Source organism: Buteo buteo, chromosome 20, assembly GCF_964188355.1.
Source record: "Buteo buteo chromosome 20, bButBut1.hap1.1, whole genome shotgun sequence".
NCBI classification, from domain to species: Eukaryota; Metazoa; Chordata; class Aves; order Accipitriformes; family Accipitridae; genus Buteo; species Buteo buteo.
The window spans coordinates 11,924,801-11,943,414 of record NC_134190.1 but is presented as its reverse complement, the minus strand read 5'-3'; the positions used below and the strand labels follow the sequence as shown (position 1 = coordinate 11,943,414).

General features: G+C 41.2%; 1 protein-coding gene across 1 annotated transcript; it reads left to right on the top strand.

The window, feature by feature from the left end:
- Positions 1 to 105: 105 nt before the first annotated feature.
- On the top strand, positions 106 to 16,807 carry RIOK1 (RIO kinase 1). The gene is made up of 17 exons (XM_075052167.1): positions 106 to 268; positions 1,314 to 1,524; positions 2,670 to 2,760; positions 3,877 to 3,946; positions 4,662 to 4,704; positions 5,403 to 5,495; positions 6,492 to 6,604; positions 6,729 to 6,809; positions 7,364 to 7,450; positions 7,999 to 8,136; positions 8,725 to 8,828; positions 10,345 to 10,451; positions 11,598 to 11,663; positions 13,401 to 13,520; positions 13,819 to 13,872; positions 14,928 to 15,071; positions 16,594 to 16,807. Exons 1-17 carry the CDS (start codon positions 198 to 200, stop codon positions 16,702 to 16,704), a joined length of 1,704 nt encoding a protein of 567 aa, XP_074908268.1. The 5' UTR covers positions 106 to 197; the 3' UTR covers positions 16,705 to 16,807.
- The last annotated feature ends 1,807 nt before the right edge of the window (positions 16,808 to 18,614 follow it).

Here is an 18,614-nt window from a genome sequence, read left to right as displayed (position 1 = left end):
ACTTGGCAGCCAATCCCCGCGCTCCGAACCTGAGAAGCGGGCGGGGGCGAAGGCGGATGCCACCCGCCTTCGTTGTACGGCCGCGCTCGCCTTCGATGCTTTTCGTCCCTCTGCCGGCGCCGTAGGGGGCAGCCCGGCGCCTGCGGCCCTGCGTGTCGGCCGGCCGGCCGCCTGCCTGCCTGCCTCCCGCCGCCGCCATGGATTACCGGGCGGTGGCGATGAGCCAGGCCGTGCCCGGGCAGTTTGACGATGCGGAGTGCTCCGACGGGTAGGAGGCGGTGAGGGGACGGGGGCGGGGGGAGCAGGGCCGGGCCAGGCCTCTCGCGGCGCCCTGTGCCGGCGTGAGGTGAGGCCGGGCCCGGGGCGGTTGCCGAGCGGCGGTTCGGGTGCGTCCGTCCCCAGGGGCGGCCGGCGAACAACGGCGAGCGGTGAGGGGAGCAGTCCTGCACCCGCCCGGCAGCGGGGAAGCAGGCCCGGCTGGGGGGTGCCCCCCGAACACTGCGGGGGAGGGCAGACCCGCCTGCAGACTCGGGGTGGGGGAGGCAGTTTCACCTTGGCGTCATCTGATCGTGTCCGAACGGGCGAAACCGCGGTGAGCCGCTGAGGACAGCGAATCGCTTCGATTCGTTTTGAGGTGAAAGCACATTTTCTGTTGGGCTGAAAGCCTGGAGCTTTTTCTGTTAGTGGGGAGCGAATAAGGAATGGTCTCGTGTTACTGGTTCAGGCCATTCGCTTTCCAGTTTGTGATTCATTTAATTAAATGTCAAATGCTGGCGAACAATCTGCTTTGGGACATACTTGTTCTGGCAGATACTACAGACAGTAAGACATGAGTAAGTCAAGAGGATTCACTTCTTCTACAAACTCCTTCTTAGGTCTAACTTTTTTTCGCATAGGTCGTGCTGGTGCCCTGAGTTACCAGCAGGTTGGCTGTCTGCCTCAGTGAGATTTTGTGGGATACCTTGTCAGGTGGAAATCTGCTGTGGTAGCAACCAGAGTGGTTCATCTCTGGTGAAGGAGCCAGCTGGCCTGATCTGGTGTGTTTATCTGGTGTGGAGTCAGAGGGATCCAAACATGTGTAACTGCAGAACAAGTTAGAAGGCAGGACTGATCTGGCGAAGAAGATAATTTAAACGTAGTCCATCCTTTAAAGGCAGCAACACCCTCATATATGCTTGCTTAAAGACAGGTGAAGTGAGAAACCTCTCATGGAAAGCTAACCTTGTGAAATCATTTGTTCAGATAAACGTATCAAATTTTTGATGACTGCAACAATCATTTGTAGTTATATAAACATCTGTATTTGTTTGAAGTGAATTTACAGAAGACACAGAAACAGCTAAAGAAGGCAAGGTCACCGAGAACTGCCAGTCATGCATGTGTGAAGAAGTTAACACTGAGGAAGGAGATGATGATGATGACGACGACAATGATGATGACGGGGAAGATGAAGACTGGGACTGGGATGATGAGGTGGGAAGACTCATGAAGCGCCACAATGCTGCTGGTGGATGCAATCCACAGGTATGTTGAAGGCTATTTTGTGGGCATCAAGGGTGTCCAAGAGCAAATGGGGCTAACCTGAAGGCTTTGTTCTTTATTAGTATTATGTTGAGCATAAATGCAAACGGAAATTTTTACTTGAGAGAATCCCCTTCCTTTGAGTCTGTTCCTCTGCCATGCCATGTGTGTATGTACATTGTAGCCAGGGCTCTGCTTGATTTCCTTGTCTCAAACCTTATCACTGGATTCTCTTTGTCACTGCGGTTTTCTTTCTGTTCCTTACCTTTCTCAACTTTTCTTTCTTTGCCCACCCCAATCTCTGCTGATGTTGCTTACTTTTTTGTATTTGTTCTCTGTGGGTTTGAGCATCTTCCCCATCCTTTCTATCTGATTTTAAGACCATACCTGCTTGTCACACCCAGAGTGAAACAGGTTATGTTTTGGACAAATGACGAAGGAGGCAAAAGCAAGCATAGGAGATGGAGGGAGGTGCTAGAAATGAATTAATTTAGAGTGTATGCTGTTGGCATAGAAACTGGCATTGTGCAGAATGAAAAGCACACGTGATGTGAGAACTAGCATCCTTCTTACCTTCAGCTTGTACACTGGAGGTTCAAAACTTCTTTTTTTCTTATTGATACCAACATAACAGAATAGTTGAGATTAGAGTGTTGCTGATCATGGCATATCATGTCTGACTCACAGCACTTGTCCTGGGTAATTTATTCTTGCCTTTAGTTAGAGGTTTATGCTGTCCAGTGTTGGTGAAATCATGTTCAGATACTAATTGTGTTTGGAGAAGACTACCTGTAAGAAAAGACAGCATCTTGGAAAGTTTTCTCTGTTCGTTAACATTCTCATTTTTCTCCTTGTTTCTGTCTGCTATGTCACTTCCTTTTACAGATAGAAAAAGTGTTAATATGAGAGACTTGCAGCTCAATTCCCAGACTAAAAATAACCCCCAATTGAGGCACTTTTTGGAATTTTAACTGATATGTCACCTGCATTTTCTTTTATTGAATTAAGTAAAATCTGATGTTAATCCGTATCCATTTCCTCACCCTTTCTGGTTTTCTTTTTATAGTTCTAGGCATAGGCATTTGAGCTAACTTTTCCAATGGGCTGTTTAGAGAAGGCAACTTATATTGACAAATCCTTTGTTTCAGGCAAATAGACAGACCCCTAGTTGCTATTCAGCAAAAATGTCTACCCCTACAGACAAGGCTTTAAGGAAATTTGAACATAAAATTAATTTAGGTGAGTATAATTGCATTGTCTTCTTTTATGAAAACAGATACCACTCTGTGGCATTCTTGGACTAATTCTGCTTACTTTAACCCAGAACTCACTGGAATGGCAGTTAACCATTTCCAGACAGATTAAAAAATGGCATTTACCTACTTGGAAGTTGCCTTTAGTCTCCATCAACCAGCTGTCATACCCCCTTCAATCCCCCTTTAGAGCCACAGGGCTGTTTTGTTTGGATTTTTTGTTTATTTTTTTTTTCCTTCCATCTGACTTCTCCAGAGCACATAAAGCTGAAGTATTTCTTCCCTAGCTTCTCTGTAGGAGCAAGCTGTTTGGCTGGAGGGAGGGTATCAACTCTCTGTTGTGATGGTGTTGGTCATTCTCAAAGCTGCTACCACAGCTAATTTTTCTAGACTATTGCAGTCCCCTGTAGTATTAGGGCGGTACCTTATGCAACAGTTATCTCACAGGGGTAGAGTTTCTGTGATAAGCAAAGAGGCTGCTGTGCTAGCTGATGTAGTTTGATGTTTACCATGTCATGGAAATGGCTGCTCAGCTCAGCCTGTTAGGGCTTAGATGTAGCTGTGATTGTGGCCTTTTGACAGGGTAGTAAACAGAGGTTGTGTTTTTCTTTATAATGAAGTGGTTCTAAAATGAAGGTTTAAAAGAGTGGTGCTGGTATATGTAGCCAAATACAGCAGCTTTTATACATTTAGCAATTAATCAACACCATTTTAAATACATCATGGGGAAAGAATCCTGGAGGCTGTTGCTTATTCTGTTCAGAAAAATGGCATTTGATTGTGATAAGAGAAGGGTGGACAAATTTAATGGTGAGATGTTATCCAAAAGGCATTACTTCTGGATGGCATTATATCTGCAAGTCTGTGGGACTGTCTCACTCATCTGTGTTTTTACCTTATAGTACCACTTTGAAAAGTAGACAGAGGGGAGAGCTAGGTTAACTCTGGTATGTAGCTACGCTTCTGTGCTTGCTACAGAGAGCTCCACTTGTGTTTTAATATTGTGTTGTGGCATATTGGCTGGTGGCAGAATTGCAGGGGCAATTCCAAACATAGGAAACTTCTTGGAGTTTTTTTTTATTTCTTCTTATGTGTTTTTCAGATAAGTTAAATTTTGATGACTCTGTTATAAACAGAGTCACAGAAAAGTCTAGACAGAAGGAAGCAGACATGTGAGTATTACTCATGGTTCTATTTTCATTTAAATAATTTGAACCCAGAAGAGTAGTTCTTATTTTCTAGTGTGATCCTGAGTTTTGAATAAATTTATTAAGAAAACCAAAATTTGTAGGTAGTCTGCATGCAATTTTCCTTTTGGTCTTAAACTTTTTGGTTTCCAGATCAGTTGCCTAAATCATTCCAAAGTTTTGATTGTTCTGTCACTGGTCCTGGTAGCACATCTGATTGTATTGGTGTAGTAAGACAGAAGTGATAGGTGTCATTCCAGTAGAAGAGGCTATTTTATCTCTGATACTCTTTTTTTCTAAACAGAGGTCCTTAAGCAGTTGGGCTAAAAAGGTATTGGAAGCCTTTTGAAGGTTCCTCCTGATGATTTGGTGAGGGGAAAAGTACTTCTTCATTAAATTTTTTTAAAGCCTGCAGCTTATAGCCTTAAGTTGTTAAGACATATACTGTTTTCTCCTGAATGAGCATAATTCAGTGGAGGCAAGAAGATATCTATAAAAGTGAAGGGTGCTGATGTTTATGGGTTTCTTTTTAAATTTTTTTTTAACCCTGCCTGCAGGGGAAACCTTTGCTTTTGTATGAACTGAAAGTCATACTTCTTGAGGCTGTCATCTTATATTTGATACAGAATGTCGTGTTTTACTCTGTCAAAGTACTGAGCCCATATGTGGGATTGTATAATTTTATTTTCACTTCTGCTAGGTACCGAGTCAAAGACAAGTCAGACAGAGCAACAGTGGAACAGGTAAGTCCTTAGTTCATCAAATTTCTCTTTTGACCAGAACAAATAATGTAGAATTTTGGAATCAGTGATAAAATGGATACTGTAGGAACAGAGTTTTGCCTTGGAATTCTGTTTCTCTTGTTATCCTGAAGAGACATGTTGTTTCTTTATGTTTCTTTCCTGTATGAAGGTTGTATTCACTTCCATAAACATTTTGAAGCTTATTTTTGTGCTTAGCATTTGATCATATATGCAATGCAGAATTCCATCTTAAGTTTTTATGAAATTCCAAAGAACAATAAAAATGTGCTGGGTTTGCTTTTTACTTTTTTTTCTTTAGCAAGACTGAACTATTACTGGCTCAATGCCACATAGCTGCTCTATTTCAGTTATGACAGCTGTATCTCAAGAGAAACCTTATTTTAACACATTTAATGCAACAGTGGGCGGGAAATCATTCTCTTTTATCTCTTCTAGAGCTAGCTCAAGGACATATGCTTAGCTTAAAAAAAAAAGTAATCATGTTGAAAGAAAAGTTGAAATATTGTTTTAGAATCATGGCAAAATTCTGAGTGGTTGCTGTTTGGATTATTGTTTGATCCTTAAGAATGGTCTGATGCTGTGGGTCCCTTAGTACAGTACTAAGACTGGACTGTATTGCTAGGTTTTGTCCTCTTCAGAGACAGCAATTCTGCTGACTTTTCTGTATTAAATTTGAGGTGTTGGATCCAAGGACCCGAATGATTTTGTTCAAGATGCTAACTAGAGGTGTCATATCAGAAATCAATGGCTGCATCAGCACAGGAAAAGAAGTAAGTTTTATTACAAGTGACATAATAGTCTTTTTCTCAGCAAGCTAGGTGGAAGCTTATGGTGCTCAGATGATTTATTGGAATACCTGGTTTTAGTACTACTTTTTTGTGTGTGTGTTGCTTGATTGGTAGGAAGTTATCTTAAAATGCAGTTTATGTTAAAGGAAACAAGTTTGCCCGAGTATGAAAGATTTCTCAGAATATTTAAATGTTATCTTAAATTTGTGGATCTTGTTAATTGTATGTTACAACTGAAATTTTTGGAAAGGGTATGTGTACACACAATATTAAACAGTGCCTGAAAAAACATACAAACCCAGGTAATTCTTCATGCAAGACTCTCTTGTGTGCAGATCAGACTGGCTCTACGTGACAGCAGACATGGGAGTATCTAAATGGTGTAACAAAATTCTGTTTAAAATACTATTAAACCTTCATTATTTTTACCAAACTAGCATGTTTGTGTGCTGTTATTATCAAGTAATATTGCAGATAATTAAAACCAGACCACAGATTTCCGAATGAATTAATAAACCAGTTTTAGAATGCCTAATCCCTTGGCTGATCTGGTTTTCTTCCAAGTCCTTGGATGCTGATTAAAGGCATGCTTCTGCCCTGTGTAGAGGTGTCAATGTGAGGTATTTGGGCCGTGCTTTAGGGCCTAAATAGTGCACAGGCTCATATTAATCCTTCACACAAGGGCTTGTTTTAGTCTCCAAAATGTGGATAAGGGAGAGTTCTCTTGTGCATTGTTGTTTTTGTCCTATATGTGTTGTCACACCCCTACCCAGTCTTAGGTACTTCCTGTAAGCTGCCTCTGGTAGAAAAAGAGATTGCCCTTCTGTGCAGTCTCACTCAGCTGGGTACCACATAGGGGCTGGGGTGAGAAAGCTTATCAGATCTTTTCCAGGATGTCAGAAAGCGAAGAAGAGAGAAGGTTATGTTGGTTTAAAGAGTTTTTCTTTAATATTATTTCTTCCCTTCATAATCCGATAGGCTAATGTATATCATGCCAGTACTGCGAATGGAGAGAACAGAGCAATAAAGATTTACAAAACCTCTATTCTGATGTTTAAAGATCGGGATAAGTATGTGAGTGGTGAATTCAGGTGAGTTTGACTTCTGCCTGGTTTTACTGGGGAGGAGGTGGTGTTTGAAAGGTGGTAAAATCACCAGTGCTAATACTGTATTGGTTGGCTAAGAGTCGCTGTTGTCTTATTTCTTTATTTAAAGATTTCGTCATGGATATTGCAAAGGCAACCCAAGAAAAATGGTGAAGACGTGGGCTGAAAAAGAAATGAGGAATTTAATAAGGTGATTCTTCCAGTTTTTATTTCAGCATGCAAAGGTAACTGAAACTTTAAGTTTATAGGAGGTATTCTCCTATTGCTAGACTGTGGCTATCACTACCTTTTAGGGTCTCTGGAATATTCAGAAAAGTGTCTTAAGCTTCCCTGTGGGAGGAAAAAGAAAGGGGAGGGAGGAATAAAGATATTCTTTTGTCTTGCTGCTCATGCTCTAAGCTCTTCAGTGTCTGAACTCTCTGACATGACTGAAAAGTGAGGAAAAGCTAGAAATAGCTGCTGCTGAGTAACAGCACACTGTGTGATACAGGTTAATCTAGGATTAACCTGAACTGTGTAAAGATTCTTTGTCTGACACAGGAATGCTTAAAGAAGGGTCAGAGCCAGAATGGTTGTGGCTTTTTGTATTCATTTCCTAGTTGTTCTTCACAAGTGAGAGTTTCCTGAATAGAGGAGCTCTTGTTGTGTATTATGTTTAAAGCAACAGAGCTCCTATAGGCACTAGTGCAATGCAAATAGTACAGTTTGGTTTTATTTTTTTGTGGCTTTGTTGCTATGTTACAGGTTGAATACAGCCCAGATACCTTGCCCAGAGCCAATTATGCTAAGAAGTCACGTGCTTGTCATGGGCTTTATTGGTAAAGGTGATAGGTAAGTATCCTTCGAAAATCAAATATTTTTTTTTATTAGTAGCTTTCCACAAAGGTTTATTAAAACAAACAATCCAACCCTCTGAATTTACCTTCTATTGCTTTAGGCCTGTAAAATTAATACGTTACTCTTACATGTGTGTGTGATCTGTAGAATACCCAGACACGTGCCAGCTACTACTGCAGACAATCTGCATGATTCTGAAGCCTCAGTTGTGTGTAAAATGAATTCGTAAAGTGGCTTAACCAGAGATTAAGGCTGGAAAAGCTTGCTAATAATACATGAAGATAGCTCATCGTCTTGTAGTACAACCATTAATGTAGCATGGTCCAAGTTAGCTCACGTTGGCAACAAAGCTCCAGTATCTTTGGCAACCATATACCAAGCTTTGCTGCCCTTCATGCTGCCTCTGTGCACTTAGCTGCTCATGCTGACTTGCTTGACAGACTTAGTGAGCAGAAGGATCAGGTACAGTGATTAAAGCATTTGCAGCTGGTATGAAGAAGGCAAAAATATTCACTTTCTGGTTTTTGTGTTGTGATTTCAAGGCCTGCTCCTTTGCTGAAGAATGCTCAGTTATCTGACTCCAAAGTCCGGGAGCTGTACCTGCAAATCATCCAGTACATGAGAAGAATGTATCAAGATGCCAGGCTTGTTCACGCAGATCTCAGTGAATTTAATATGCTGTATGTTTTTAAACTTTGCTCTGAATTGTGACATCTAAAATGTATGCATTGGCAACCTCTGTGTGAGAGTACTAACGTACCTTTAAGGGAGGGTGGGGTCCTTTTCATGGCTGAGTTTTGTAACTTATGTAATTAATTATGTAGCTTTTAACCCAGATCTGAGCTTTCTCTGTTTTAAAGAAAAAAAAACACAAACCAAAAACAAACAAAGTAAAAACCAACCAAACAAAACCAACACAATAAAACCCCAAACAAAACCCCCTCACAAACAAACAAAAAAAGCCCCTCAGCTAGAGGAAAAAATTAGTAAAGTATATTTTTTTCTTTTTCTCCCCCCACCCATAACTCTGCTTTTTGTGTTCACAAGAAGGCTATTTCTTTAAAGTTTAATAATACCGCTTGTGTAGAGGAGGGAAAGGATTGACCCAGAAAAGCCACTCTGGCCCTAATATGCGAGGTGTACACTACAGAAATATGTTAAGATTGTTTGCTGATTCTTAAGTTTGAAGCACGCTTTGTTGCCTGCCCCTCAGTATCTCCCATATAACAGTGGTGGAGTTAGTGCAGCTCTGTATGGTGGTTTTGCAGGTACCACAGCGGGGATGTATACATCATTGATGTGTCTCAGGCAGTGGAGCATGACCACCCGCATGCGCTGGAGTTCCTGCGAAAGGATTGTGCCAACGTTAATGGTGAGTGGGCTGCACTTACAACTCTTGTTCTGATAGCTGGTTTATTTAGGAAGGTGAACTATGTTAACCTGTGTTCTTTCAGGTATAACTGTCTGTAGAAGCTGTCAAACTTCAGTTAAAATGCTCCTTCTCCTGGGTTCTGATGGCTTCCTTGGGGAGCAGTGTACTGTGCCGAGTTCAGAAAAGTGTACTCTATTTTGCTAGAAATCATCTGGCCGAAATGAGTCACCTGGCTGAATCTCAGATTTATGATAGATCTGAGATCAGTCCCAGCTTGATTAAAGAGCAGTCCCAGTCTGCAGCAGCGCCCACCGCAGTCTTAACTCCCCTTACTTAAAGGACTGTGCAGGCGTACTGATCTGTTTCCTTCTGTAAGTGGAATCCACATCTGGAATTCCTCAGCTGGCAAGACATTACCATGTATTATGAAGTTCCCTGCACTTACTTGTCCAGGTCAGCTGAGAGGATTGAGGCATAGAGTAATTTATTAGAGGTGTTATCACTTGTCGTAGTGCTTTGATAAACAAGGTACCTTTATGGTATTTTTCTTTTGAAAATTTCGTCCTCATGTGTGAGTATGCATGTTGTGTAACAAACACACATCTCCTGGTAGGCTGTGTTTCTCTCTGTGGACAAGAAATCTGTCACTGCAGGCTGCTTTTCTCACCCCTTTCTTTTCAGATTGGCTTTTTTCTAATTTTACAGAGACTCTTGAAAGTCTGTGGAAGAACTGTGTGCAGTTAGATGCTATGTGTTTGTTGATGCCCAGTATGCTAGTTTTTCTTTATTCCTTTGCCATTCATGGATTTCTAATAACCCCCTTCCAGCTCTGATACTTGCATCTTTGCTCTTTTTTCATGTCTTTTGGCTTGCTCTCCCTAGATATTTTAGTGCCTCAGTGAGCTGCAGTGGTTTTGTTGTGTTTTGTTTGTTTGTTTCCTGTCACTGCAACTTTCTCTGTGTAGTCGTCCCACAGAGACAGCCCTAGCTGTGAGCATTGCAAGGCTTGGGGTTCCATGGGCACAGAGAGCTGCCTCCAAATGAAATCTTTTTGTTCTTTCTATGATTAATTTCTCATGGTGAGAGATATTCTGAGAACTTCAGTAGGAAACACTTATTAAGCAGTCCCTAATGTCTTTTGCTGCTGTTTTTCAGTATAGAAGTGTAGCCTCTGAATTTGGTTACACTTGATTCAAGAAACCAATTCTGAGTGTAGTACTTAGTAGTTCTTAGCCTCTACTCCATTAAGTCTGGCTCCTGCTGAAATTGATTTGGCTTTTATATTTAACCAGTTATTCTCCTTTCAGTATTTGTTGCATCTGGCATATGAGCAGTTTTATTTCAGATGGCCAAGAGTCATCTGATAACTAAACCCAATATGATGCAGTACATGCTGCTGAAACTTTCCCAAGTCATCAGGGCCATTGGCTTGCTGTAACTGTCACTTTAACATCACAGCTGCATATGTTACACATAATTACTTATGGTTTTTGTCTCCCTCCTTGTTTCCTGGTAGACTTTTTCCAGAAGCACAACGTTGCAGTGATGACTGTGAGGGAGCTGTTTGAGTTTATTACTGATCCTTCTATCACAAGTGAGAACATTGATGACTATCTGTCTAAGGTAAGGCCTCATGGTCTTATTGCTTACGTAGGAAGACTTGAACAATAAAATCAGATCTAGTTCAAGCTCCTTCATCTCATTTACTCTACATCCTGCTTTTGAAGGAAGCTGGTACCTGACATTATGTTATGCTGCGTTGTGCTTCAAAAGTAAATACAGGTCTTTTCCATTTATACCAATATGGGATGACAATACTTTTGTTCTATTTTTTCTTAAAAAGTCTGATCATGAAACTCAAATGTCTGTTTCAGGTGCTACTAAAACCAGGATCCTTCAAAATAGTTCTGTGGTTTTTGGCAAGGAGAAGCTCTGCAGAAATATAACCATGCTTATATAGAGAATGGGGTTAAGCATGTAGATTTGGGCAGGGTAGGCTGAGGGAGGAAGGGAATGACTTGGGGCAGTGTCACTCCAAGGTACGTGGTCTTGCTAGCCAAATATAGCAGCTGGCAGAACACATTGATTCTAGGAGGAGGTAAACTTACTCAGTGCTGCTAGCAGCACCCCTGTATTTCATCTCTAGCTGCCAGTCCTCTGCTCCCAGTTAGATGTTCTTTGAAAAGGGAAGGGGAGGAAAAAAAAAAAAAAGATTTTTAAGTTAACGCAAGAGAAATGGGGCTGCATATGCCATGATCTCCAGAGTGGAGAACTGATGTGTCATTCCTGGTCAAGACCACGTGAGTGTGGTCCAAATACAAGTACAGCATGAGGATTTCCAAATGTTGTATACTTTGTCATATTGGAGGTTGAATGAGACAAGAACTGCTGCTACATGTTTCCCCTTACTTGTGCTCCTCTGACTTGCTCAACGTGCATGAGAACAGCCAAGTTCCAGGACTGAGCACTGCTTGCTGTATTCTGCTTGCACTGTTATGTCCTGTAGTCATGCTGGGCCTGCCATAATTTGGTCTGGGAGGAGCAGCAAGCATGTTTTCCCTCTATTAATAAAGCAGATCTGCAGTTCAAGTGTGCTTTGCAGAAATGTTGGTTACCATTAGGTGTCGCTCAAGGCGTTGCCATAGGGAAAGCAGGCGTATTTGAGTGACAGTATGGAGTCCAGGGAGAAACACAGATGGGAATGGTTAGTTGGATTAAGTGATGTGATTCTGAAGAGTGATAACTTTGTATTGTTTTATATTTCTTAAGGCAATGGAAATAGCATCGAAACGAACAGAGGAGGAAAGATCCAGTCAAGATAAAGTGGATGAGGAAGTAAGCGAGGATTTTTGTTCCTGCTATGAAATTAAAATTAACCTTGCCTCTTCTAAACAATGAAAAATGTTCTGTTTTACTTGGCAAAATGTACAGTTGATAAGCAAAACATTGTTTGTGATAATGAGATGTCTTGAACGAGTTGAGATGTGAAGTATTAAGGGATACCATGTGTAAAAGCTGACAGTGATAAGGTGTTAGAAGGCAAATACTCTACTTCCTGAACCAATATGTTTGCTTGTAGCTAGGCCCCTTGATGTATCTTCCAGTTCAGGTTCAGTTAACAAAAAAACTGAGTAGAGAGATCTGATTATGCCAGTGGTTTTGGACCAGTGATACAGAAGTAGGATATTTGGATACATGCATTAACCAAATTGCCTGTCTAGCTCCAGTCCTAGTCTAATTCAATTCTTCCATGTACTGTTTCTCTCCCTTGCTTTTATATTAAGTGAAGCCATCTCAAGTCCATTACAGAAAACTGCTAACGTTCTGGAAAGGCTTGATGTAAAGATGAAACAATTTCTATCTTAGTCTTATCTATTGGTTCCAGAAGAGTTTAAAAAGAAAACCAAGCAAAAACTGAAAAAAACCCGAAACCAAAACACCAACTCTGTGTTGAGCAGTGAGAACCTATTTGTACTGGTTCACATGGTGTTTATCTTTGGAGTCAATACTACTTGATTTATTAAAGATTTTTCTTTTTCTCTTGGAGCTCTGCAGGTTTTACTGACTGCTTCTGGCTCAAGTTTGGCCAAAGAAAGATGGTTTTTGGGGTTTGGGGGGGTGTGTGGTTACCTAAGATATCCTCAGCATACAACTTCTGAACTATAGCATCAGATGCTAGTGTTTCTTTGCAAGCCCATCTTTTGCAGACCAATTATTCCTTTGCTTATGTAAAGGTACTGACCTATAAGAGAGATGGTTTAGTAGCACCTAAGTTCAGTTTATTTCTCTTAGGCTTCTCATGTGACCGCAGCTAGTTTGTGTCACTTCCTTCACAAAAGAGTAGTGCTGATCAAGGGCAAGCTCTGTGGAGGTGGGAGCCTCTGCTCTTTGCATAGCACTTAGTCTAGCAGTTAGATCATAAAGTGTACTGAATTTGTACTGGGAACGAACCGATACCATGAAAAAGAGAAGCAGAATACTTCTTTTTGATCTAGTAGTGACTTAAGTTTGCTGGAGAACTGTTTTAGAAAGACTGCATGACAAATTTTAGGTATGTTGTTGTTGATACTGCAGTTAGGTTTACTGTACTATACTGCTGCAGGAACCTTTTTTTGAGTTGGACTGTAGGTTGAAGCAGGTATTATTATATAAAGAGATTAAGTTCTAACAGCACATTTTAACGGAGTTGCCTCCTGAAGGCATTGTAAACATCACAATAAAAACATCAGAGAAAATCCTTAGATTATAAAACCTTAGGACTCAAATAGGTCAAGAGGAAGTTGGAAGGATTGGAGAAGTTTACAAGTGGCCTGGTGGTAGTCATGCTAAGGATGGAGCATTGTTAGTCATGATCTATCAATAATGTGTAGATTGCATGTTAATTCTGCTCCTGCAAAAAAAAAGGATATGCTGCAGTTCAAATGGTAGTGGATGACTGCTGTGTTCATTTTTAGTTTCTCTGAGCCATGAAATCCTTTATGATTATTCTCTTAAGGATGCATAATTAGGAAGGAAGAACATAATGAAACTATAAGTAAATTAGTAAATCTGTGTTTCCTTTCACTCTGCTAGGTGTTTAAGAAGGCTTACATACCTCGAACTTTGACTGAAGTTAAAAACTATGAGAGAGATGTGGATATAATGATGAAATTGAAAGAAGAGGATATGGCATTGAATGTTCAGCAAGATAATGTGAGTAGACATGCAAAGGCACTGCAGAAAAGAGGGAGGGAATATGAATTCTTTCTAGAAACTGATAGCAACAAACAAAACCAGAAGCCTTGTTACCAAGGCATGGAGTACTGAATCTAGTGTCATACTTTAAAATCGTCTGGTTAGTACTAATGCTAATGTTGTGGTTTTTTCCCTGTTAGTTGGGGGTTTTTGTTGTGGTTTGGGGTTTTTTTTAAGATAATAATTTTCTCTTGGCATGAAGATTTAAGACTCATATTTTGATAATGTAATTTTCTTTCTCTTTCCCTGGGTGTAGATTCTCTACCAGACTGTGACAGGACTGAAGAAGGATTTGTCTGGTGTTCAGAAGGTGAGAGGGTCTCTTTGAAATCCTTCAGTTTAGTCGTTTTCAGAAAAGCTCTTATAAGGAGTACAGAAGATGCCTTGTCTTGCAGCTGACACCATGAAAGAAGCTTCTTGTCTGTGGAGTGGCCATTTATGTCAGGGATGGGTCTGGCATGACAGTGTGTCTGCACACCACATGAATTGCTTCTCTGCATGGTGGCTGATGCTGGGTTGCTTGAGAATGAAATGATAATCCTTGCTATGGCCATGATCTCTAAAATTTAGGTGGAGAGGAGGGAAGATGTTTTCCAATTATGGAAAATGTAATTGATTTAAATTGTAGCATGACTACAAGTTTTGTTATGTTCAGAGTAGCTTTGCTGTAATTATTGTTTAAAGAACAACCCTGCAGTATAAGGCATAAGATATTATGTCTTACTATATTTGAAGTACTTGACAGTGACACTTCTGTAAAGTATGTTGGATAAGAATTTGAGTACAGATCAGTCTGTTGCAATACAATTCAAGGCGGAAGCCTTATGTGGATTTCCCCTCCTTCCTTTGTAAATGTTATCTATCAGTGGTGTAGACTCTGTTTTAAAATGGAAATATAAATATGGATGGGATCAGGCTGTGGCACAGTCTTCAGGCTTAAGAATAAGTGAGTTTCCCAGTGTAGATATTTGTATTTGCAATAAAGCCTACATACAGTGCCCCTAAGGTAGAGTTAGGTACGATCCAAATATAATTAAAAATTGGCTTCCACATAAATTAGCAAATTGCTGCTTAACTTACGGAAATTAGTTTGGGAGTGCCAATACAGCTGTGCTGTGAGCCCTGACCTAAAAGATTCTGTGGTGTACATTCTAGATTCCTCGTTCTTAGTTTGGATTAATCTACTTTTCATTCTTTTTCTTGAGACTCAGTGATGGCTGTAGTAAAGGAGATGGCAGAAGCTCACTCAAGGTTTTCTTTGCAGTAGATTGTTTTGTTTTATATATATATATGTGTGTGTGTGTGTATTGTCATTAGGCTTCTTTGTTTTGGTTTGATGTAATTCTCTCTTGATATATCTTGCAGATTCCTGCACTTCTTGAAAAGAAGGCAGATGAGTCAGAAACGGACTCTGATGATGATGATGGCAGCTCAGGGGACTCTGATTTGGGCCGTAAAGAATCTGTACATCCCAAAGATAAACCTGCTGAAGTTAGCATGGACAAAAAGGTCAGCTGGCCAGGAATTGTTTATTTTTCCCACCTCTGCCTATGTGACAGGGAAAAAAATCCAAACTTAGTTCTGAGTGGTTCTTGCTACTTCTTGTCTGAAACAAGCTACGGACTTTTCCTGTTGTGGAGAATGAGAGCAGAGAAAGTGAATTTCATTATGGATGCTTTATGAATTGTGTTTTTATGTAGAGGAACATGTGACATAGCTCTCTGTAGCCTAGACAAAGCTAGAAGAGGGATCTCTGCAGGGAATTCTAAGGCTATGCAAAGCAGGAATTTAGTGAAGCCTGGGCAGCTTTTCAGTGCCTCTGGCTACTCTTCTAGGCTTTGGTGTTCAGGTTTGTGGTCATGGTCCCTGATTAACCTCCTTTTGCCCAGGGAACTGAGACCACTTGATCTATAGAACTGGAGACTTGGTGACAATGTTTGTACCACAGTGGCTTTTGTAGTACCATTAGTATAGACTGGCTAGCTTTGCTGTGGGCAAGAGATGTAACACAGTCATGCAAAGGGATTATGGTTTGCATTTGGTTTTTTTTTTTAAGGTTTCATTTTCCAAACTGCAGAACAAGTATGCTCTGTTTTGGTGAGGCTCTTCTGCAGAGTATCACCCATGGGCGAGAGCCTTTTGGCAGCCTTTTAGGTGTTGTGCAAAAGAAGGATGAAACTTGCTGGGCTGAAGGAGTTCAAGATTTGGGGGTTTGCTTGTTAGGCTTTTCTTCCTAGAAAAGGTAAGATAATATATTCCCTATCTGTCAAATAAAAATGTAGTGCTCTTCTAGATATTTCCTGCTGATCTAGAGCTGCTGCCTTTCAGATGTGAAGCAGGGAAGTCTTGGTCACTTGTCATCCTTATGGATAGGTTTTCATTTGGGCTTCTTTTTGTGTGAATAAGATGAGATTTTTGGTAACCTATGTGTTCAGCTGTGGGTTGAACAACTGATTAGCAGCAATTACTTCCACCCACCACCCCATTATGCTGACTTTGCATTTTCCATTTGAGTGTAGTCTCTTCACTGTCTGGCACAAATTACAGTGTGTTGCAGTAGCATAGCACCCTTTCTTGCCAATCCTGGTGATGATCAGCTTGCTCTGAGTTACCAGCAGTTACTGGATCAGTATTTTTGCATGACGTATAGAAACACATACTATAGTAGCCCCGAGGGTAGCAGAAAACCTAGATCAGGTATCCTGTTGTAATCTTAGGTGTAAATAGCATGAGTTAAGAGTGCCTCTTGTTCCCTTTCTTCAAAGGTGGCATGAAACTCAGGTTTTAACTAGTCTGAATTTTGCCTTGTCATTACCAGTGTGGAGCTCTTAGCTCCACCCCCAACCTACACTTCTTTTTCCTTTCCCCTCACCATTCCTATTGATGTTTTTTTTTCTTTTTTATTTCTTCCTCTTGATAACCTCATTTTTATGTGGTGCATTAATTAACTTGTTAATGGAACAATTGATTGACCTGCTCAAAATCTCTCATTCCTTCTGGCTTTAAATAAATAGTGTTTGGTTCTTTATAGGAAAGGAAAAAGATGGTTAAAGAAGCCCAGAGAGAGAAGAGAAAAACCAAAATCCCAAAGCATGTGAAGAAGCGGAAAGAAAAGACTGCAAAAATGAAGAAAGGCAAATAGAATCAGCTTTGGCTTGGGGAAAGGGATGGTTTGTTGTGGGTTATTTAGTCACCATCTTTTTTTTTTTTTTAAATTAAAATCCTTTATTTATATACATACACTATTAACTGTGCGGGTGGTTTTGTTAATAACATAGTGTAATTGAACAGAGTATATGCCATGGGCTTCTCAATAGGAAAGAATGTGCATGTTAAAATCCTTTACCTCTGCAGGTTTAACCTGTTGTTAAATTTGCATTGATTTGTTCCTGGGGTCTTACTCCCCTGCCTCACACTGCATACAAGCTAGTTTGGTTTGTTCCAGAGCAGTGATTTGATTCAAACAGATTCTTGGAGGAGGGGAAATGGTGATTCAAAGGCCCATGCCTTCTTCACAGTATGGAAGCAAATTGAGCTAGGTGTCCTCTGCAGACTGTCACAGTCTACCCATGGAAAACTCTGCAGGCATTGTGCCTTTGCTGCCTTCCTGTGCTTGCATCACCTTTAATATTTTCTTACTGAAAGCTGAGTTTTTAATTTGGGAAGCAGCTGTCCTTTTTGCCCAGTGCCCTTTTGAAGCAATCGGGCAGGCATACCCAAACAGACCAAAGCCTGATTTTTTTGTAATTTTTATTTTTGCTTGGATCCCAACACAGGGCAGTGTTGCTCTTAAGAGTATTATGAACCAGGGATTTTGTAAGCTGGTCAAATGAGTATTTGCCATCAAAATTAATCATGTGTGTTTGAATTCAAGACTGTGTAAAGGCTTGTGGCAGGACCTCTCTGTGGTATGGCTCAGCATTACCAATCCATGTTGTGCCAAGGTGCCCCAGCTCTTTATTAGGGAGAAGTTGACAGACCTCTGCTCACAAGTGACCCAGTTGTGCTAGGGCAAAGGTGCCGTACTGAAGACAGACCAACCTCTCTCTTGGCAGCTGCTTTGGCCACTGAGGCTGACAAGTCTTGGGAGAGGTGTCCGCCTCCTGCTGCAGCACATCAGCTGTCTTTTCCCACTGCCTGCCATTTCAGAACTCCCTGTGCCAGCACAGAGAAAGGTTCTGATTCCAGTAAATGTCTTTGATATATTCTGCTACATTAGGGGTGGAGTTGATGCCCTGGGGATTTATGCTTACAGGACATATATTGTCTGATGACAGAGGACAGCTTTTATCCATCAGTGGATATCCAGCAATGGTGGGTCGGCCAGGGGCAGGGTGAAGCTTCCTTCTCTGCTCCTCACCTCCCACACCCAAAAGCAAGATGATGTTGGCCAATTGCACACGTGGTTGCACTCCTCAGTTTGACCTTCACAAACTCTTTGGTGCCTTTGACTAGAAATCTGGTAAGAGAAGAACTGGTCAATGCTTCCAGATCTCTATCTCTGTGCTCCCGTTCTCCCTACCCATACAGGGATTGACAGCACTCTCACGTCCAGTACGTATTTAAGTGTAGACAGTATTGCTGGAGCATGTTGGGAAGCAAGACTGGTATTTCCTCACCAAATGGGGATGTTTGTTGGGAGACTGAGATGAAATATCTGCATTTTGGAAAATGGCATTACATCAGGTGTAAGAAAGGGGGCAGCCTCTAACTTGGTAGTGAAGGAAGGAGGAGGTGCAAGACCTACGTCCAAAGGTGAGTGACTACTGTTGATGGACATTTGTCTTAACACCAAGGGCTGAGATGCTGGCAGATGTACGGACACAGTATTTCCTACTTTTCCTTGCTGTCGTGGGAGCTTGTGTTCTGACATAATCAGGCAGAGGTGGTCTTGGTGATGGCTGCCCTGAACCAGAGGTGTTCAAAGGTGCAGTGCTGAAGGTGACTGAAACAGTAACAGCTTGGTGCGCTTTGCCCTTGAAATCCTATTTTATCGGGGGATTCTTCCTGCTGACTGACAAGGCTATGGTGTGTGCATCTGCAATAGCAGTT